Here is a 22,364-nt window from a genome sequence, read left to right as displayed (position 1 = left end):
TGTAATACTTGTATGTCTCAACATTCCTATACTTTCTAGTCTAACCTAAACGAAGTTGACTCTAGTATTTAATTAAGCGACTCTAGATGATTTTGATACTAAATATATGACAACCAAACTTGATATACCAATGTATGCTCTATCATATTTACTTGCACACAAGATCAATAGAGTCAAGGAAATTACGCTCATCACAAAATGCATAGATTGAAAATTTTATTCGTTTTGATTAACATAACACAAATAACCATCATAGAGTTAGACTTGTTAATTAACATTAACATAGACTTCGGATGTTTGGTTTATCTAAGATTTAGATATTGTTTTCCTAAATTTTCAACCATGGAATCTTCAGTAAAAATGGTTTACATTCACCAAATAATTCGTTTATTTCACGACTAATTAAACTCGTGAGATTGGGTATACCCACATTAATTGGGGTATGCCTAATGAGAAAAAATTATTTCATTTTAAAGTAAAACAAAAAACCTCTTAGCCACATATTTTAAAAAATGGTTAATCTGTCCTTGCTTAAGTAACACTAATAAATATGATTAGGTTAATTAATTTAGTAAGTTAATTAGTTGATTAAAAGTAGGTTTTATTTATATTTAACTCATGGATTATGTGCTATGATTTTAAGGATTTTTTTTTATTTTGATAATTTTTTTCAACGGAAATGAATCGGCACAATCCAAACCTTGTAAAAATGGGGTTGCAAAGTTGCTGAGTGATTTCATACTCAAAATTACAGAAGGAATCAAACTTTCAGTTCTGAAAGTATAAAAAGTCAGCAAGGTCGACAAATTTGGAAGACAACGACCATTGGCAGCAGGCATGCTGATAATAAATCCTAATGTCGACTATACGATTTTTGGCATAAAGGAAAAGTGTTGTAAATGCTTAATTAGACGGTATTTTGTTAATTTGTTAACCTGCTTTCGGATAATGTATAATCGACATGGTAGTAATTTTGGAACATGAGGACCCTGTTTTAGCCGACACGTTGCGCAGTTTACAACCTTGCCAACCTTTAGTTATACCCAACAAAAAACAGAATCTAAAAAGATATATCTACTTTGTTCATGTAATATTGGTTACTACATTGATAGAAACATAAAATATAACTCTCGTGAAGGTTTACATAGAGATATACCTACAAAGTCTACATAACAACTTGTAAAGCTATCAAACTTCATCGGAGGAATTAGAGAAATAGTCGTGGTGCTCATACTCCGGAATTTTGGAACCATGAAATGATAGCTTTCATCAAACATAAATGGTTCCCCGCGATTTCCTCCAAGTAGAGTGCTTTTACGAGTTTGTGCGACAAACACACAACACAAAGTTACTTCATTAGTATATTGTTACAATGAATGATGAAACAACTTAGCTTATGAGATAGAAACTGTACAAATACTTACAATTTTTTTCAACTTAGCTTATGTAATATTCTCCTTATCACCATCATCATTACCTCCTCCAGAAGGTGGAACACTTTGATCATCATCATCATCATCATTATTACCACCTTCAGTAGGTGAATTTCCTTGATCATCATCATCATTACCTCTTCTACTAGATGGAATTGATTGGTTTTCATCTGGAGTTTCATCATAATCACTTGGTTCAGGTGGATGAGTCTCTTCCCATTCACTGATTCTAAGCGTTCCGGGCACCACATGTTCGCCTCGATGTGTTGCAGTCAAGAGTTTGTCACCTATGCGAGGAGGTCTTGAAGGATGAGTAGTATTTTTCTTTCCTTGCTTGACCTTTTACATCCTAAACAACAATAACGAAAATATTCTTCAACTAGTCGTTAGGGTCAATAGTTGAACATGGAAACGACTAAATAAAAAATAAGCTTAGTCGTCAGGTATGACAATAAAATTAGGTGCCCACTAAACCCTAGTCGTCACCTTAGCAAAAAAAAAAAAGTAACGACGAATAGAAAAAAGGTACACTGAGAAATTTAGTTTTGGTCAGCAATTAGTCCGAAAAGTCTATCATCTATGTGATACCAACTAACAAATAGTCAGCAGAGTTGCATTCAAATAACATGCCATCTAATAACCAAATGGGACTCATGAACAAAAGGATTTTCACAGTATTAGTCGGCAAGGTTTTAAGGTTCAATATTGTGACGACACTGTAAATGCCACTTCCAGATATGAAAAGACGGCATGATATTCAACCTAAGAAGACAACGACTACTTCTAAATATGAAAAGCCGATAAGGTATTCAAACAGACACCCTGCTGGCTACGTAACTCCAAATTCAGAAATTATGATTTTCTGACCTAATTTGACATGCAAACAAAAAATTGAAGTACTGGAGTGAGTTTAAGTAGTCACTTACTTTCTCAACCGCGTCATTTCTTTGGTTTCAGCAATGTCAGTGATTTCTTCTTCTTCAACTGTTTTTTCTTCCGTTTGTATTGAACAAATTTTCCAATTCCAAGGTCATCTCGATTAGGTTTCAATTTTTATGTTTTATACAAATAGGCTGCGGCTACATGTTTGAAGATTAATCGACGATTACGACGAATCAATCGACGAGTTTTTGATGGAGGTGCTGGGGGTGGAGGTATGGTAGAGGCAAAGATGGAAGAGGAGAAGATGAAATGGGAATAAGTTGATAAAACGATTGGGTAATTTTAATTATAATGGGTAAGGGTAGTTTTGTAACTTTATCCATTAGGTTATCCCCTTAAAAAGAGTCCATAATCGGGTATATCCCAATCCGTCCAGTCTAATTAAATGATAAAAGATAAAGAAATATTAATTTTTGGTGTGCCGTAATTGCACGGAACTCTAACCTAGGATTATTGGTTTTTTAATGGAAAGGGGATTAAAAAAGAAGAAGAATGAGAATTGATTTTTGATTAAAAAAAAGTGATTAATGAGGAAGAAAAAAATAAGAGTTGTAATAGTTATAGTCAAATTTAATTTGATTTTTGTAGGTTTTTTTTCCTTGAAAGTCAATGTATTGATGCAAACCCAAAAAGTGACAGAAGGCTATTGAGCCTGTTGGCCGCCCTTATCTAAAAGTAGAATTTGATATATGAGAAACTTCCATAAAAATATTATCCTCAGATTGTATGTACAATCACTTGAAATTAAAAAATTGGAATCATAATCTAAAGCATCTTGAGTAAAAGTTGACATTTGTCTCCATTGTTATCTGTGATGCCCTTGATTTCTCTCCTGTTTTGCTAAGGCTTCTCCAACCTTATTACTACTTCTATGATTGATCCCAAAAAAAACTTGTATGATTTCAGAACCCTTTTAGCTTCAGATATTATTGCCTGATTTCTCCACTGAATTGAGTTTGTCTGACCTTGCTCAAAATCAATAACTCCCTTGCAATATCCTTCTATCCAAAAGTGCTTCCAGTTCATGATTGTATCCCATCTTGCTGATTCAAGAAAAGTTAGATTTTCTGCCTCTTCAGAGATGGAGGCATAGATTGTTCCAGATCCAGCTTGGATAGCTGCACCAAGAATCTTCCAAACTTATAGAAATAGGTGGAAAATATGAAAATGTGGAATTAAAAAGTACTATTAATTTGTAATATTTTGATGAGTAATGCTACACCGACCAACAGTTTCTCCCGATAAAAATCCCGATAGGGGACGGGGTGGTGGTTATGCTGCTACTATAACATCGGGATAGGAACAGTAAAAGTGGGTCCTTTTCAGTCTCTCTTACGGGATAATTATCGGGAGAGATTGTCGGTTAGTTAAGCATTTTCGTATTTTGATAGAAATATACTCCCCCGTTTATAAAAAAAAATACTTTCACTTTTTTCATTTTAGCCTTAAAAATAGGCCAAATTGAAAAAAATGAAAGTATCTCTTTTTAGAAACGGAGGTAGTAGTAAATAGGAAAAGTGTGGATGACGAATAGGTAAAACTAAGGGTGAGCATTTGGCCCGTAATCCACGGATTTAAGCAGGACCAACTGTGCTTTTGCGGATGAATGTCCGGACTGTTCGTTAATGGATTGGATGTGAATGACACTTTTGAGATCCAACGGATTACGGATCGGGTCTGGATGTAATCTTGAAAATCCGTTGGACATCCAGATTTCGTTAAACTAAGGGCATTTATATAGTTCTAGAATATACTACATTGTTTAAGAATTCTTAAGGTGTTTGCTTGGGGTGTTGTCCATCACATTTTTGGGCCGACCGACCGGAGGGCCCGAAGGGCCCTTAGGGAGGGAGTCCCTTTTATGGCCACTTTTTTGTCAAATGGAACCTAACACAAATTTTCAATTTGATATAAAAAGATTGAATTTGGTGGTAGTCTTTGGGACATGAAAAACCCAAAATGTCCTCTCCTTTTAGTCTAATTATTGTAACTCCTTGTATATCTTATTTTTCAGGGGTATAATTGGAAACCAAATTTTAATATAACATATCTAAAAATCCGTGCCTTGGAAATTTACAAATTTTATGTCATTGGAAAGGTTTTAAAAATATCTACACAACGAGTATAAACAACAATATAAGATATAGAGTTTTCACGAAAATTTCGACGATGTTTATACTTTTAAAATTTAATAAATGGACATTATGCAAAGCACCACAAAAGATGCATAATACATGGGGGAAACTGATGCAAACCACCACAAAGGATGCATAGCAAATGAGATAAATTGATGCAAACCACCACAAAAGATGCATAAAAATGGGGGAAATTTATGTAAACTACCATAAATTGGATGCATATCAATTTTAATCTTATAACACTATTACACATAACGGTGTTACGTTTTTCTTCGGTCGGCCCTCCCACCGTAGCAGCGGTGATCTAGTTATATTTGTATATATATATATATATATATATATATAAGATATGTAGGTTTTACAAGTGTATATGGTGGATTTTCGACAAGGGCTAAAATCGTAAACTCATAATTATACGAAGCTCTGATCCAGCAATCAGACGTGAGTATTGAGACATGGGTCTCTCATCGAATTCTCAACGGAGAGTACTTTCTCTCAGAGTACATGTAGATATGTAGTCTCACGACTGGACAACGGCATATCTCATGAATACTGTACACTTTCAGTGATTATTTTTATATAGTATCACGAGATGGACGGCTCCTGGACAGCTTGCTCTGCTAGTATAGTGCGATAACGTCTTCAGGAACAAACAACGAGTTTACCCTGACTATATAAAGGATATGACTTACCAACAAGCTCATATCGGGATAATTAATGCTCCTAGACAGCTTGCTCTGCTAGTATAGAGACACAAAGTTAATTATTCCTAATTAAGATTAATTCTGTCGTGACATTCACTACTGAATTCCCAGAATAATCTATTATTTCTCCTATTCCATGGTCGAATCCACGAATGGTCCCATGGAATGGCAATAAAAATTGCTCTTATTCCATAGTCGAATCCACGACTGGTCCCATGGAATGGAAATAAACAATTGTTCTGATTCTATGATCGAATCCACGACTTGATCTTATAGAATAGCAATAACTATATTATCTCATTACTCCGATTTCATGATCGAATCCACAACTAGTCTCATAAATGGTAATAAATAAAACTTAATTACTCCGATTCTATGGTCGAATCTATGATCCCATGGAATGGTAATGCTCACTTTATTATTCTGAATTCGTAGTCGAATCCTCAGCTGATCCTATGAATTAATAATAAACATCTTATTACTCAGTTTTGTGAATTATTCTCCACTGAATTCCACAATTAGTAATAAATAATCAACAACCGGGCATCTGAGCTACCTCTAAGTAAGTCCAGATTCAAATGGTGAAAGTGTATTCAATGACGATACACTAACAGTCACCGCACGAACGAGTATTTCAAAATACAACGAAACGATGAACCTATGCAAAATAGGGAAGAAAATAATAAATAATTAAAAATATTGACCAGGGTGCTGGGAGAACGGACACACGACTGACCGACCATGTCGTGGTCAATCCCACGCCAGTTTTATATTTTTAATGCATTTTTATTATTTTCCATGATTTGATGAAAATTCTCTCATTTTACAAATCTCATTCGTCTCGAGGAAACTCCTCGGTTTCATGGTATTTTCATAAATTCGTAAAAAATAATAAAAAATTAAGGAAAGAAGTGTGGGGCGTGACCGTTGGCCAACCAGCCATGCCTTGGTCCCAGCCGGCTCCACATCTCACGGTTCCCCATTATTTTATTATTATTATTATTTCTCTAATTTCATGAAAAAACTCCTTGATTTCATCATATTTTTGCACAAATCATCAAATAATAAATAAAATTATGAAAACTTGTGGGACCGGGCCACTAGCCGGACGGCCATGCCCTAGCCGGTCCCACACGCCCCTTGTTTTATTATTTTATTTTTTTCCCTTGATTTCATGGTATTTCTCTCAAATTAGGAAAAATTCTCTCAAATCATGAAAAATACTTTAAAAATATAAAAAATTATGAAAATTCGTGGGACCGAGCCTTAGCCGGCCAGCCATGCCCCCACGGTCCCACATGCCCATGTTTTTATTATTTTAATATTTTTTTCTTCCTTGAACTCATGAAAACTCCTTCAATTCATGGAAGCTCCCTAAATTCATCAAATTTCTTAAAATTCTTCATAAAATCATCAAAAATATTATAAAATTAAGGAAATGGCACCACGGGACCATGGTAACGACCGGCCAACCATGCCTTGGCCTCGGTGGTCCCACGCCTCCTTATTCCTTATTTTATAATTATTTTCCATCATCTCATGGTGTTTTCATCAGTTTCGTCGAAACCCTAATTTTGGCATATTTTCTCGAATGGATGCTCAATTGCACGCCAGAAAATATGAAAATTCTCAGGACTGAGACGCGGACGCCTTGGGGAAACGAGCACACTATCTTGACCGACCAAGATTGGCTCTTTGGCTTACAGAAGCCGGTCCCATCAAGTTTCACAGTTTTGACCTAATTTGCACAATTGCACGTATTAGGTCCAAGACTCTTCCAAAAAATTTGGATTTTCATGAAGCGATCATCAGGCGGTCACGTGACTACCCAGGGCCGATTTCACGACCCCATGGTCGGTCCCTCACTCCGTTATAATTAATTAAGTTTTCTCACCTAAGGCTCAGACGAGCATTTTCGAATAAATGATTAAACCAGCATTTGATCATTCTTTCACCAACAAATCGTCAACTCTTCAGGAGTTCTTTGTATTTGCTCACGTAAGCATATGGACACTACATGGTTGATCCACAGTCCCATGTAGTCGCTCCCTCCTTCGTCCCATGGTTAAAATTCTGACGAACCATGAATTGATCATCAATTGATCAAATTAGGGTTTCTGAATCCAAGGATCATCATTCCAGATTCCAACCTTAATAATTTTACGACGACCTCATGGTCATTAATTTTATTAATTATGCTCGGTTCGACGACCAGTATTCTAATTAATATTTTCGGTACGCTGCCAATAATCCATCAGATGAGCAACACATGCTCAGACGATCAAATATTCAACAATTCATCACATGAGCAACACTTGCTCAGATGATAATATTTGCTCAAACCAAGGGATATTGGTTCAACAATCAATATTCAACGATCCATCGAATGAGCAATACTTTCTCACTTCATCGTAAGAACTATACCTCTGTCTCATGACATGTTCAACTCATGAGTTTCAGAACATCATGTTCAACTCAGCAACTACATGGACTCATCGTCCCATCAAATCACGAAGTCATCAATTGACTAACATACCACGAGACATTAATCGTGTCACTTTGGGGGGATATCACTTAGGGTTTTGGTCTGGCGGTCTACGACACGTGTGTTCAAACACACGATGGAATATGAGCAAGACGTGCAATCAGTTGAAGGAATTCACGAGGTAGTGGGTGGAAAATCGACCAAGTCTCCACACGTTGAGCAACTGGTTACAAACACGATCTCCACTTCCCCACTCCTTGATTCCATCAACTGTCACACTTCATGGGGTCATGGTGTCTTAAATTCCAACAATATAAATAAGTCTCTGAATCATGATTGAATCATCGGCATCAACAGTATCATCAATCTCACGTCTCATCGACAACACGAGATCATCAACTTATCAATTGGGCAACTACTCTCAATTGAGAAATTTCAATCATTCAGAGCTTATTATATTCAGAATTCACGCACCCACAATCTTTGATTACCATTGATTCCACACATTTCTCAGCTTCCCTCCTACAGATCAACCCATCCTCTCTTGACCGAATTTACTCTAGAACGGTCATTGTCTTGATTTAGGCCGGAGTACTACATATTAATCTCTCGAATCTAAAACACCCCCTTTGCATCGGTGCATCTGTGTGAGGTTTAACATTTCACTCGGTTCGAGGGGTCTCCTCCGTACGGTCGTCTCCTCAATTCCTTAAAAACCAGCAAATCGTTTTTCCCCATCTACAACAAGGAGTCATTTTGTTGGCTTTATTTTCTATATTATAAATTTTAACTAAGACAAATTCATTGGATTATCAGCATCCAATCGGTCCATCCGTGCATCCATTGGATACAAATCCATTGAATGCTGGATTGAATGCGGGTGCCAAATTTAAAATCCGTAATGTATTGGATTGAATGCGGATGAGGTTAAAACCGGTCCATACTCCCCCTAGCGTAAAACCATCGCTTAACCTTAATCATAAAACCATCGCTTAACCTTAATCATGTACATGTAACAATCTAAAAATGGGGCTGGGCTCGTTTGGGCGTGGTCTTATTACATTTTAGTTCTATGCATCTAACCTTCAAAGTAAAAAAAAAAGCGACTTCTTAGAAGTTTTCTGGGCACAGGTTACATTTTGGGTACAGTGCCCTGTTGAGGGTCAGTTTCCTTTTGAGTCCCAATGCGAAAAAAGCCAAGGGTGGACCAATTTGGTGTAGTGCCCTGTTGAGGGTCAGATTTCCTTTCGAGTCCGAAGACTTTCCACCGTTCGTCCGCCCCTAGACATGTCGGTCCCAATGCCTAGGCATTTTAAATTTAAATCTGAGGCTGCCGATGCATTTTGGGTTACTCACACACTTCGTGCGTCACGTTGAAAATTTGGGTGACGAACTGACGATGCATATTTCAAATCAAATTCAAAATGACATTTGTATTTCAGGTCTATTCATCAATAAATTTAGATCACGAGACAAGTTTTTCATAGTGGTAATTTTTTTTCTTCCCACAACATACATTTTAGACTCACACGACCATATAGTGGTAGATGTTGGAGGCTATGCAGATTGCAGAGTGCATTTTCGGCCACCAGACAGATTTCAGATAATGGGGTAACTTCTAACTTCTGGGACAAAGTTGGGATTGTTTGGCAAGTTTTGGATTGCTGCTGTGCTGCAGAGTCAAAGCTGGGATCGCTGGTAAACAATTTAACCACAAATATACACTAGTTTATAATGCTTAAAAACCACACAACATTAGCAAGGATGCCAATTTGACCTGCCATCTTTGGAGAATTCAAGCAATCATAAGTGTCAAGATGATAATCAAGCAAGTTCCACAGTACAAAGTGCCCAAAAAAATTTCAGAGGTTGAAGGATTCCGTCAACTGTTTCCTGTACACTTTATGAAATTGTACAGACATTTTTATACTCCAATAGATTGCTCCAGATGAAAATACAAAATTTTCAAATGCTTGAAACATTTTCTCTGTAATCTATATCTTAAGACTGAAAACGGTACATATCACAATATCCCACAGTTAATGCCTACTTTCAAGAGGAATCGAGAAAAATACAAAAGAATCTAAAATTGTGTAAGCCTATCCTGATACACATAATGTGAAAGCAATTGACGTTGTAACCTAGCCAGCAAATAACACAGACAGAAAGTTATAACATTCTTACTGGCAGAATCCGGTAACGAAACGTTCAATACCAGCAAAATCAGCTACTATTCTGACATCTTGAAATATGCTTTCTGGATGGTTCATCATGAAATTTACAAGAAATTTGGATTGTTTTTCACCATTTGTCTGCAAAGTTAGAAATGGACAAAGTAAGTCTAACGAATGTGCATAATGTGTACTGATATTGCAAGGAAACTAATCTGATAAAAATCAAGAATGCTTTTAATTAGTCTTAAGCATTGCACTAGTAACTTCAGCGATAACCTGACATTAGATACAGAACAGACCTAGTATAATCTGAAAAGGAAAACCACTTGGAAGATGTTCTTTAACTCTCAAATTTCACTGGCCAATTTTATTTATACTCGCACAGTTCCACTCGCTAGAGTTAATTGCCAGAAAATATCATAGACGCCTACATTGGTGGCCTCTTTATTAAAGAAAACCCTCTTAACATCTTGACAATCAAATGTAATCTCTACTTGGTAATTTTGGTAGATTAAAAGAGAATGGAGACTCAATGAACACTGACATTTATCCTTCGTTTTCTCTTGAAGCAGTATTTGTATATTCCTCCTGAAGTGTTCAATTGTCTAATTGACAGTGATAGTCATAGAGTGTACCAAAAATATGATGTGCATTACAGATTACAAGAAGTCGTTGTGAACTTATAGTAGCTAATACTACAGTTGGATGTTCAGACTCCATAACTCAATACCTAAAATGCAGATTTATAGATCAGCCATCTTAATCTAGTCCTTGTTGGTAGAAAGCATGTTCGCGACAAGAAATTAGGGGAAGGGCCTACCGCACCAGAAATTTCAACATGGAAACAAGGGGAAACAGATCAATTGTAAATAAATATGAAGAAAAGATGCGTACCTCGAAAGCAAAAAACCCACCAGGCTTCAACATGGAAGTAGCTCCTTCACAGAGATGAAGAAGATCATCCATGCCATTTTCACCCCCATCTAGTGCAAGTCTTGGTTCGTGTTTACCTACTTCAGCTTGAAGCCCAAAAATTTGGTCACTTGGTATGTATGGCGGGTTACTAATAAAGCCTGCAAGTTTTCCTTTAAGATCCTCCAGTGGTTCTAACCAAGATCCTTGCCTTATCTCAACTTTATCCTGAAAAGCACATTCACACGTAGATGATGTCTTAGACGCTTCATTTGAAGAAAATGACACTTGACAAAATTGAAAATCTTTGGGGTATGCATAAATCATCTGCATCATTCCTTTTTTGTTGATAGTACGTGAACATTCGTCAGAAGAAAAAAGATTATTTCATGATTTGGGTCAACAAACAAACTGAGGTAGTTTTCACATGATGTCAAGTGACTTAGATACAGTATTAGTCTAATTTAGAAGTTCGAACAGACATTGAAGGTCCGTCCAGACTATTCCACGCAGAAGTCCTTGAGACCCATGTGGATTTCTCTCATTTGTGTACCTCAAAACTTACCATAGTGGCTTCTTTTTGGTCTAAAACTGAGGGAGATGCACATGGTGAGGATGGTCTCTGTCTTCATAGAATTTACTCGAAGTTTCACATACTGGAACACTTGTTAGACATGACTAATTTCTTTAACATAAGTTTCCACATCCCCATGAGAAGAGACTGCTAGGAAATTTATAACCAAATCACTGCTGATTTACGAAGCATAATATAAAATTTCTAAAGCCCCGTACATTTTCGAGAACATGCAGATGCTCTCATTATTATTTGTGTTATAGACATCTTCGGATTACTAGCTAAACATACGACATTACTAAGACAATAAGATTGCAAAAATTGTATAATGAATCAAAATTCAAACCGGAATGAATTAACAACGACTAACCTGCAAATCGTACCTCTTGACATTGAATTCAGCTACAGATGCAGCAATTGGACTCAAATCCGTCGCAATGACGTTTCCCTGAGTCCCCAAAACCTTCACAATTGCAATAGCAAGTGCACCACTACCAGTTCCTAAATCAGCCCACAAACCCTCACTTAAACCATTATCTTTTGCAACCACTTCCTGAACCAACTCCACAATCTTTTCAGTCTCAGGTCTTGGAATCAAAACCCCTTCTTGAACACACAAAATCAAATCCCTCCAATGCTCACACCCCACTATGTATTGAAAAGGTCTTCTCATTTCAATCCTCTGTTTCCATAGAAAGTAAAGCTGATCCATTTCAGTTCTTAACTTGACAACTTTCTCTTCAGTTGAAACCCTTTGCTCTTCAACTACCACATCTTCTATTAACCATTGAATTTCTCTACACAAGGTATTAACTTCAGGTCCATTATCAATTTCCAAGAACTTAGACCCAACTGAATAAACTAGGGTTTTTGCCCAATTCTTCCATTTCTCCAAGTCTGATACAGTTGCAGAGTAAATGGGTTCTCTTAAAAACATCGGAATTTGAAGCTGGCTTGAAGATATGGGTTTCGATGGAATTGTAGATAAACATGAAACAATTCCATGGTGATAAGTTGAATGAGAAAGAGTTTGAAGATTATTCTTGGGTTGTTTCAAATTCTGAGATAATGGTGAGACTCTAAACCGGATAAACCTTGGAAATCCACTTAGAATCATCTGTTTAGTGTTCCTCTTTACTGGTCTCTACTCAAAGTTTCCATGGAGAAATGGAAAAACCTTAGAAATGATGATGATAGATGACATGAAATGGTCAAAACTTTAACGGGCCGGTCATGGCCACTTGAAGGGTCAAAACTTTAACGGGCCGTACCTGTCATGGCCAGCGACACTTTTCCTTTTTCTAGGGGGTGTCTTCTTTGTTGTCTCAGGGGTTGGAGTATAGGCAGCAGAAGGGAAGGGAACAGAACAGGTAAGAACCTCTGAACCCTGAATCAGTCTATTGTTATCTAGTTTTGAATATGCATTTGAAAGAGGGATGTTCACTGCTACTGAAAGTTAGAAAACCTCAAAAAATATCATTTCTCCTCAATACACAAACACAAGCAATCCCTAAAACAATCCTGAATACAGAAAAGATTAGTAATCCACCCCAGAATGAGTATCATGTTGTAAAACGTTTGAATCATGAGAAAGATATGATGGTAGCATTAGCATACTTCAAGTCTGTTGCCAATGGTGGGGATGCTGAAGTCCCCTTTTTTAAACACACTCATTTAACATACAAAACCATGATTGATAAATTAGGTCAAGAAAAGGAATTTTTGGATGGTGTTCAGTACTTATTACAGCAAATGAAGTTAGAAGGGATTAGTTGTTCTGAAGATATATTTATTAGTGTTATTGATTCTTATAAGCGAGCTGGTTTAGCTGAGCAAGCTTTAAAGACATTTTATAGGATACGAGATTTCGATTGTAAACCGACTGTTAAGATTTATAATCATGTTTTGGATGCGTTGCTTAACGAGAATAAGTTTCAAATGATTATACCGATTTATAATAACATGAAGAAAGATGGCGTGGAGCTTAATGTTTTCACGTATAACATTCTTCTCAAGGCATTGTGCAAGAATAACCGAGTTGATGGTGCACATGGGTTGCTTGTGGAAATGTCCAAGAAAGGTTGTTCTCCTGATGATGTGAGCTATACTACTATTGTATCTTCTTTATGCAAGCTTGGAAGGTTAAAGGAAGCGAGGGAACTCATAGCCAGGGTTAATCCAATTGTGCCCGCTTATAATGCTTTGATTAATGGGTTTTGCAGGCATTTGGATATCAAGGAGGCATTCATTTTGTTAGATGAAATGATGAGTAGGGAAATTGTCCCTAACGTGATCACATACACTACTATTATAGATGCTCTCTCTAATACGATGGATGTTGATCAGGCTCTTGTTGTTTTGGCTCAAATGTTTGTGAGAGGATGTCAACCTAATATTCGTACTTTTACTTCTTTGATGAATGGGTTTTTCAGGAAAGGAGCAGTGCATGAAGCTCTTGATGTGTGGGATCGAATGGCTGGAGAAGGTTGTGATCCAAATGTTGTGACCTATAATACAGTTCTTCATGGTTTATGCATCAATGAAAATCTTGATATGGCCCTATCTTTTTTTGATCAAATGGAGGTTAGTGGCATCTCTCCAAATGTTAGAACCTATACTACTCTTATTGATGGGTTAGGGAAGTCAGGGGACTTGGATGGTGCAGCCAAGATGTGGAATAGAATGGTAACATGTGGTTGTCGCCCTAATATTGTGGCGTTTACCTGCATGGTGGATGCCCTTTGTAGGAGGCGTATGTTCAACCAAGCCTACTTCCTTATTGAGAATATGAAATTGGAGGATTGCCCTCCTAATACAGTAACATTTAACACACTCATAAAAGGATTATGTAGCAGCAAAAGAGTAGACTGGGCCATGGAAGTGTTTGATGAAATGGAAAAACATGGCTCTGACTGTTCACCTAATGCCACAACATTCAATGAGCTGCTGGATGGTCTTAACAAGGAAGGCAATTTTGAAGAAGCTTTCCGGCTTGTTAAGGACATGATGACAAGGGGAATCGATTTCAATTTAGTAACTTATAATACCATGATTTATGGTCTATCCACCGCTGGTATGGTTGATGAGGCCGCACAATATTTTGGGAGAATGGTTGTTACGGGGATTCATCCCGACACAATAACCTTTAACACTTTTATTCACGCCTACTCCAAGCAAGGTAATGTTAGTGATGCTCTTAAATTGATGGAAGGAATGACTGAACAAGGGTGCAACCGCGACATAGTTACATATACAAGTCTTATATATGGTCTCTGTGAAATTTGTAGTTCGGAAGAAGCTATGATATATCTTGATAAGTTGTTGAAAGAAGGGCTTTCCCCTAATAGTGCTACGTGGAATGTGTTAATGCGCAGTGTTTTCAAAACAATGGACTTTTCCGGATCGATTCCCTTGGTGGAGAATATCCTAGGTGATGAATAATGCTCAGGGTACCGGGTTTTGTGAGAACATGAGAATGATTTTGGTACAGACATTGTCCTGTGCATCTGAATTTTTCCAAATCAAGTTGGAGCTCATATGTGTCAGCAAGTACAACACCTGCTTCCCATGCTCCAAGTCTGTTCTTGGCAAGTTGCTCCGCTGCTTCTACACCATCTATTCTGCTTCTGAGGTCATTATTTCATCAGCGACAATCTCTTATACTTCAGAAGGAAATGACTGCATCAGGAAAGAATGGCCGCAGGTGCAACCACGAGTTATTTACATACACAAGTCTTATATATGGTCTCTGTGAAGTGCTTAATTTGGAAGAACCATTGTTTTATCTTGATGAGTTGTTGAAAGAAAGGCTTTCCCCTACTGTTGCTACATGGAATGTGTTAGCATCCAGTGTATTCTGCGCACTGGGCTTTTCTGGATTGATTCACTTGGTAGAAAATATTCTGGGTGAAGCATAGTGCTCAACATACTATCAGGAATTTGTGAGAAGATGAGATTGATGTTTGCACAGACGTTGTTCCTTGCATCTGATTTGTTTTCAAAGCAAGCGCTGAAATTGGAGTTCAGATGTTCAGTAAACATAGCACATGCCTCCCCTGCTCGGCTTCTTTTCTCTCCAAACGACTCCGCTGCTTGTACACCATCTATTTATGCTTCTAAGTACATTATTTCATTAGCGCCAAGCTCCTAAACTTCAGAAGCAAAGAAAACGACTGCATCTGGCACAACTTGTTCCTTTTCATAGTTTTTCTTTGTCAATTAAGAGTGCAGCTTTAACATCATCATCATCACAGCTACAATCAACAACTCCAGGAGATGCTGTGCTTGGTAAGTTGGACCATGTACTTTCTTCCAAATTCCTTTCATTTACCTTCACGAACCAAATGACGAGTACCTTACAAATTACATCTAGTAACTACAGATCACCCAATATTTGCTTAAAATTGGTTGGCCCTCTATCAGATTAGTAATTTCTTTAAATGAGGTACAAAATGAATTAGCAGTGTCTCCCTTTTGAGTAGTACATAGCCTCTGATACTACATACGACAACATCACTTCCTATTCAAACAACTTATAGCGTTCAAATTAGAAATGCTCAGATTTTTAAATATAGAAATCGCTCAACTACCGGTGCTTCAATGGAATTTTGGGTATTAACTCTCATATTTGTCACATTCTGACTATGTTGGCAATTTTGATTTTTGAGTATCCTCCTCTACGCCACACTTAAGGACCCTTTGTCCCCCTAGTGGAATACGGGTTCTCAAGATCTATCGTAGGTATCTAGAGATCCAAAACCGTTTGCTTTGTGGTATCTCTGCCTGACTACTAAGTAAATTATTTTATTCTGTATTATCTCCCTATCAAGTCACAGCAATTCTTAGGAACTTCTCTGTTATGTCAAAGGGATTTTAGCCTAGCCAACTGGTATTACTTCTGGCCGGAGTCCTTATAATGGAATTATGCTATTTTCTTTCCGCAGGGCAGGAAGATCTTCTCCTGCTATTGGGAATGTCCAGGCTATCTCCCTTGCCGTAGCCACCAGTAGCGGGTTTGGATTCTGTGTTTAAAGAACCTTTATGTCTATCTCCCTTCTTTTTACAGGCTTTGACAAAAAATTCACTATTACCTATGTTCTCTACTTAATAATGATTCACCTGGATCTGTGGGTGGGGGTTAAGATGTTTTTCTAGAACATGATGTCGACTGTCACATAAACTGTATACAGTATATGTTCAGTATTTAGCTAGGTGGCGTTGGTTTCTATACTTCTTTTTGTTCTGATTATTTCCAGGGTACTAGTTCTATGTTTTCGTCTATATAGATGGATCCAGCATTTTTTTTTGTTCTTCTCATTTAGTTAGGTGTATTCATTTGCTTTTGTTTGCTTTTTTGCAATTTATCAATCAGTTCACTAAGGTCATGCTTTTTGAATCTGCAGAACATCAAAGATGGTAAATTTGTGCGTTACAGCTGGATTGATCGATCTTTCTTCGTAACCTGCTCTGTAGGCCCATCATCTTTTGCACCTGAGATCAGCGTCTATGATGGTGTGCAACTAGGATTTGTTCAAATAAGGGAAACCGCTCGCAAGGTTCATGGGGGGATCACGATTCTCCATATGTCACCACCTATACTGACGCCTAAAATGTCAAGCTGGGCTTGCAGATGTATGTTTTCCTCGACATATTACCTTCCGTGGCAGCTTTTGTCAAGATGTTGTAAAGAAAAGAGGTCGATCAGCGTCTCAGATTGCATTTTACTGCCCCTCAGTTCCTCAGACATCTGCAGAGAAAAGAGTACAGAAACAATATGGCCACCCGGTACGATTTTTATTTTGAAACAATTTATATAGGAACAATTCAACCACATCAATCCACATTTTTTATTTGGAACATAAATCAATATTTTTGTACATAACTAGCTGGGTTGGTAGTATGGTTCGATAATTTTTAAAGCAGCCTCAGAAAGATTCACCCACACAGTAATCCCATCAAACACTTGCCATGGCACTTTTTCTGGTCCAAGCTCATCTATGACATGTTTTGAACGGCATAAGGCACCATATTGTGCGTACATGGACATGCCTAAGTATCCATCGAAGTAATCTTGACGATAAAGACTATCTTTCACAGACTGGAAATCTTGTACAGCAGACATCAGGGCTTTGCATTCCAGCAGGCTGTTCTTTACACGTTCATCTGTAGCTTGAGAAGCCAATATAGTAAAATTCTGTACCAAGCAGGCGCCATGAAAATTTGCACAGTCCATTAGAATGATAGCTATCCCGATTGCATCCACATCAGCACTCCATTTACCGCCTTTGACACACTGAATGCACGTTCCTTCGTCTTTGGCTTTGCTGCATAATTCTCTGAATAATTTCTCATCTGCATTGACGAACTTCTTTGATAGAGTTTGATGAGATGTTAGAAACATAATGAAAACAAGAACAGCCATAGAGGAGACCCTGGCAAGGAATGAAGCCATAGTTGAGAAGTGAAGTTCGGCTTTGTACACGGTTTTTATTAAATACGATTCAGCTAATGCAAAAGAAAATTTTGTTTAGGAAAGAAATTGATGAGAATCTCTTGATTGGTAACCAAATTATTTTCAAAAATTTATCTCTGAAAATCATTCCAAAATATTTTCCATTTCAGATCATCCTCTGTGGATTAAATGGGAGCGACAAAATGGCGTCATTTATCTAAAGTCTAAACGAATCCATATCAGAAGAGACTTCCTAACAAATTGAGGGATATGTTACTGTAATAGTCGGCATAGTAAGTCAATGTAAAATCATGTCGACTGCAATAATCCGCATTGAAAAACTATGTCGACTGTTATGGTAAGTGCTCCCTAATTTGTGGGGTGTCCCCTTTATGTGGAACCTTCTAATTTCCCTTGACCATGTTTCTTTTAAAACGGCAAATTTGTGGGATGTCACCTTCATGTGGAACCTTCTAATTCCCTTTAACAATGTTTCTTTTTAAATGGCAATTTGTGGGGTGTCCCCTATACGTAGAATCTTCTAATTCCCCTCAACCATGTTTCTTTTTTAAACGATAAAACTATCCCTTTTTAGTTAGGAATCTTATTTAGAGTCTTGCTTAATTATGAGTTAATTATTCTTTTTTGATTGTAAGATACTGAATTACGACTATGATGACTTTTCATTAAGTCAACGATATTGAATATTTTCAGAAAAGTCATCTTAATTTATAAATTGGTACCCTAAGGATGTAAAAGAGTAGTCATGATCTTTAAATTAATATCGTCGACTTTTTATGGCCAATTTTAATTTTTAGTACCTATTTTGGTATCGAATTATATGCTTACTATATCTCAGAGATCTGCATATCTCTAGTTACTATATTAATTCAATTCATATTTTGGTATCGAATTATATGCTTATCATATCCCAGAGATCTATATATTTCCGGTTACTACATTAGTAAGTACATGGATGTATGTTAGATAATATTGGTTGTTATCTATGAGATATATTAGTTTATGAGTTGGAATATAATTGGTATTTGCTAATTTCGAAAACAAACATTCATTGCATATTTTAAGGATTTCCGAAGTTAGTAGTATCTTGTTTTCCAAACAACTCCTGGTCATAACACTATAGATAGTGGTTTCTTGTATTCGTACAAACTTATCCTTTGAACATACATCTTAATGAATCATGTGGGAATCCGAGTTTTTAAAAGATATAAGTAATCTGATTAGGTGAAACATCTTGCGTACCTTTCGTTTAAATTCTTCTTTAGGATAAAAAAAAATCATTTAGTAGTTCATTAGTGGGAAACTAGATCATAATGTTTTTTAGTTTTTATTGATTATTTATTTGGTAAAATACTAAAATTGTAGTTATCCTTGATAGATCAAACTTGTTTTCCAATAGTCTTTCTCTTATGATACAAACTGACTACAATAAATATGAGCAATTCTATATTTGTTGATAAAACTGTTGATCAATTAAATTTAACAGACTTCGTTCTGCATGTGTTGATCAATAGTGGAATCAAGTTTGCTTACAGGACTTATTTTTAAGATTATAATGGAAGTCTGGATATTTTTCTTTTTGGTTCGGATCTTTGTGTTACTTCTTGCATACGGATCCACTGACTACTTATCTTGATAAACATAAGCCTTATAGAGAGATCGAACAAACTTTTTAGTTGCATGAAGTTGCTTGGATGAAGCTTGTTCAATGAGATTGATTTTAATCAATAATTTATTAACAGTATTAGTACAAGAAAATAGTTGGAAGCTTAACAATCTAAGCTCCAACATTGCACTACTACATTACTTTAACAGGTTGTCGTGCTAGCCTACCAGCGAGCCTCATGAGATTGATTATTTAAATTATTATTATCTTGGTTTGATCTATGACCAAATGAGTTTATTGATATAAACGGAAGATAATTTACTATGCTTTATCATTGCCCTAAAGATTGATTTGGATAATCGATAACTGAGTTGGTTATTGAAATTGATTTAGTCCTTTGTTATTTCGAGTTATGATCGAGAGTAGTTGATATTAGAAGCATTCACAACGGTGAAGCAACTCAAGATAATGAACTATGTATGGGAATTCATATGTGTTAGAGAATTACTCGGTTGAAGCCACCACGCGTTGGTATGTCAAGTTTGGTATATTTGGTTTTAAAACTTGAGTTTTTTAATTAGATTACTAGATTAAACTATGGTTAGACTAGGAAATCCAGAATTGTTGAGACAAACTCGTGTTACTCTGAAGAACATGAAAACGTATCGACATCAATGAACACATCATCCTTTTGTTCGAGGTTACTAGTACACACTTGAATTCTTTCCATTTCTATCTACATTGCTTTCAACTCGTTTATATTGAAAACATAACATACGAATTTTTATGTATATGCATCTCTAGTAATAATGACCTAACCATTATAGTATGGTCAACGTATCAAGGAAGAATATACAAGTTGTGCTACAATTTTGGTATTTTGGAATATGAAGTATAATGTTTACCTTTTGAACTTCATATATGCGACATGTACTATCCTTATAATTATTTACTAGACTGTGTGTTAAACTTTGGATTGATTTCATGCCTAGAAAACTGTGTTTAATTACATGAGTTTAAGGAAGTATACTTGAGAAAACTTGTTTCATAGTTAAAAGAATCCCAAGGATCTTTTGCTGGACCGATCCTTATCTTGGGTATCACTTGCAGGACGGATCCCTAATAACAATTGTATTTCCGGTTTATGTATACACTTTAGGGTTTACATAGATATCTGAATAAGAGTTGCTATTTAGGAAAGTTCACAATGTCAACATTATGAATATTTGAACATGTTTTAAAATCATATGTATTTATTGTTTAAATATATGCTTTGATACTCCACATGAGATCCCGGGCCAAAATAGTTGAGAATCTTTTATTTAGTTTTCGAATTTATATGTCTATGCTTTCTTAGTAAGTAAAGCAAATCTATGGATATTGGTTGAAATTAGACAAAACCGGGAATTTTTATTCATTGTATATATTTTAATATTTCCGTTTATGGAAAATCCTTGGTGTCCAAACTACATTGTTCTATAAATAATAAACTTTTTTTATCTTACAAATTTATCTCGAGACACGCATTTCATTTTGTAGTCAGTATGATAGCCGACTAGTAGTATTATTCATAATTGAAAAAGTGGGGGTCTAACAACCTCACCCAATAATTCGATTAGCAATCTGTATGGACTAACTCCAATATACTTTCTAAAGAATCAACTAGACAGCCAGAATCAACCTAGAGAAAATTATATCGAGGAGTTAATATTTCTCTCTTGATTTGATTAGCAATCTGTATGGACTAACTCCAATATACTTTCTAAGGAGTTAATATACTTTCTAAAGAATCAAATATACAGCCAGACTCGCAAACAGAAATCTGCGAGTCTTTATCAAATACAATGATAATAAACTTGGATGGTACCAAAGACCAATATCCAAGGATCAATCAATTTCCAATCAACAACCAAAGATTGGATTTCACAGTTGATCGATACAAACGCACAACTTGTGATATTTCAATTATATAACAAAATATAATGCAGAATAGAAACAACATAGACACCAGAAGTTTTGTTAACGAGGAAACCGCAAATGCAGAAAAACCCCGGGACCTAGTCCGGATTGAACACCACACTGTATTAAGCCGCTACAGACACTAGCCTACTACAAGCTAACTTCGGTATGGACTGTAGTTGAACCCTAATCAATCTCACACTTATTCAAGGTACAGTTGCGCTCCTTACGTCTCGGATCCCAGCAGGATACTACGCACTTGATTCCCTTAGCTGATCTCACCCACAACTAAGAGTTTCTACGACCCAAAGTCGAAGACTTTAATTAAAAAATCCGTATCACACAGAAAAGTCTATAAAGATAAATAAATCTGTCTCCCACAGATAAATCTAAAAGTTTTGTTATGTCTTTTGATAAAAATCAAGGTGAACAAGAACCAGTTGATAAACCAGACTTATATTCCCGAAGAACAGCCTAGTATTATCAATCACCTCACAATGAGCTAAATCATATGGTAGCGAAACTATATATTGCGGAATCACAAACGATGAGACGAAGATGTTTATGATTTCTTTTTATCTTGCCCTATCGGAGACATAATCTCAAGTCAATTATTCCAATTGAACTCGTACGATAGAAAATGGCAAGATCAGATCGCTCAACTACAAGAGAAATATTTTCTTCTGGCTTCACAATCCCAATGAAGTCTTCTAGTCGTTAATCCACAGGGTCTCGAGAAGAAACCTACGATTAAAGGAGAATCGACTCTAGCAAACCAACTAGTATCACACAGGAGGTGTGGGGATTAGTTTTGCACAGTTGCTAGACGTTTCCTTATATAGTTTTCAAATCAGGGTTTGCAATCTAGGTTACCTTGGTAACAAACATTCAATATCCACCATTATATGAAAAACCTGACTTATCCAAGATAATATCTTTCAACCGTTAGATCGAAACTTAGCTTG

General features: G+C 36.4%; 3 protein-coding genes across 4 annotated transcripts; 1 reads left to right on the top strand and 2 right to left on the bottom strand.

The window, feature by feature from the left end:
- Positions 1–9,672: 9,672 nt before the first annotated feature.
- LOC113290191 (release factor glutamine methyltransferase-like) lies at positions 9,673–12,521 on the bottom strand. The gene is made up of 3 exons (XM_026539748.1): positions 11,733–12,521; positions 10,771–11,016; positions 9,673–10,014 (listed from the first exon to the last, which is right to left on the bottom strand). The coding sequence occupies exons 1-3, from the start codon at positions 12,477–12,479 to the stop codon at positions 9,883–9,885; spliced, it is 1,125 nt and encodes a 374-aa protein (XP_026395533.1). The 5' UTR covers positions 12,480–12,521; the 3' UTR covers positions 9,673–9,882.
- Positions 12,522–12,695: 174 nt separating this feature from the next.
- On the top strand, positions 12,696–17,789 carry LOC113290190 (pentatricopeptide repeat-containing protein At3g48810-like). 2 transcript variants are annotated; one of them, XM_026539746.1, is made up of 2 exons: positions 12,696–15,649; positions 16,765–17,789. In XM_026539746.1, exon 1 carries the CDS (start codon positions 12,782–12,784, stop codon positions 14,801–14,803), a length of 2,022 nt encoding a protein of 673 aa, XP_026395531.1. In that variant the 5' UTR covers positions 12,696–12,781; the 3' UTR covers positions 14,804–15,649; positions 16,765–17,789. The 2 variants fall into 2 exon arrangements, with proteins under 2 accessions (XP_026395531.1, XP_026395532.1); XM_026539747.1 differs by lacking the exon at positions 16,765–17,789 and adding an exon at positions 16,306–16,719.
- Positions 17,244–17,813, bottom strand: LOC113291858. Its single transcript, XM_026541345.1, has one exon. It carries the CDS (start codon positions 17,811–17,813, stop codon positions 17,244–17,246), a length of 570 nt encoding a protein of 189 aa, XP_026397130.1.
- Positions 17,814–22,364: the final 4,551 nt, after the last annotated feature.

The sequence above is a fragment of the Papaver somniferum genome, chromosome 6 (genome assembly GCF_003573695.1).
Source record: "Papaver somniferum cultivar HN1 chromosome 6, ASM357369v1, whole genome shotgun sequence".
In the NCBI taxonomy this organism is placed as follows: Eukaryota; Viridiplantae; Streptophyta; class Magnoliopsida; order Ranunculales; family Papaveraceae; genus Papaver; species Papaver somniferum.
The sequence above is the reverse complement of the archived record's forward strand: the minus strand, read 5'-3'. Positions and strand labels throughout refer to the sequence as shown.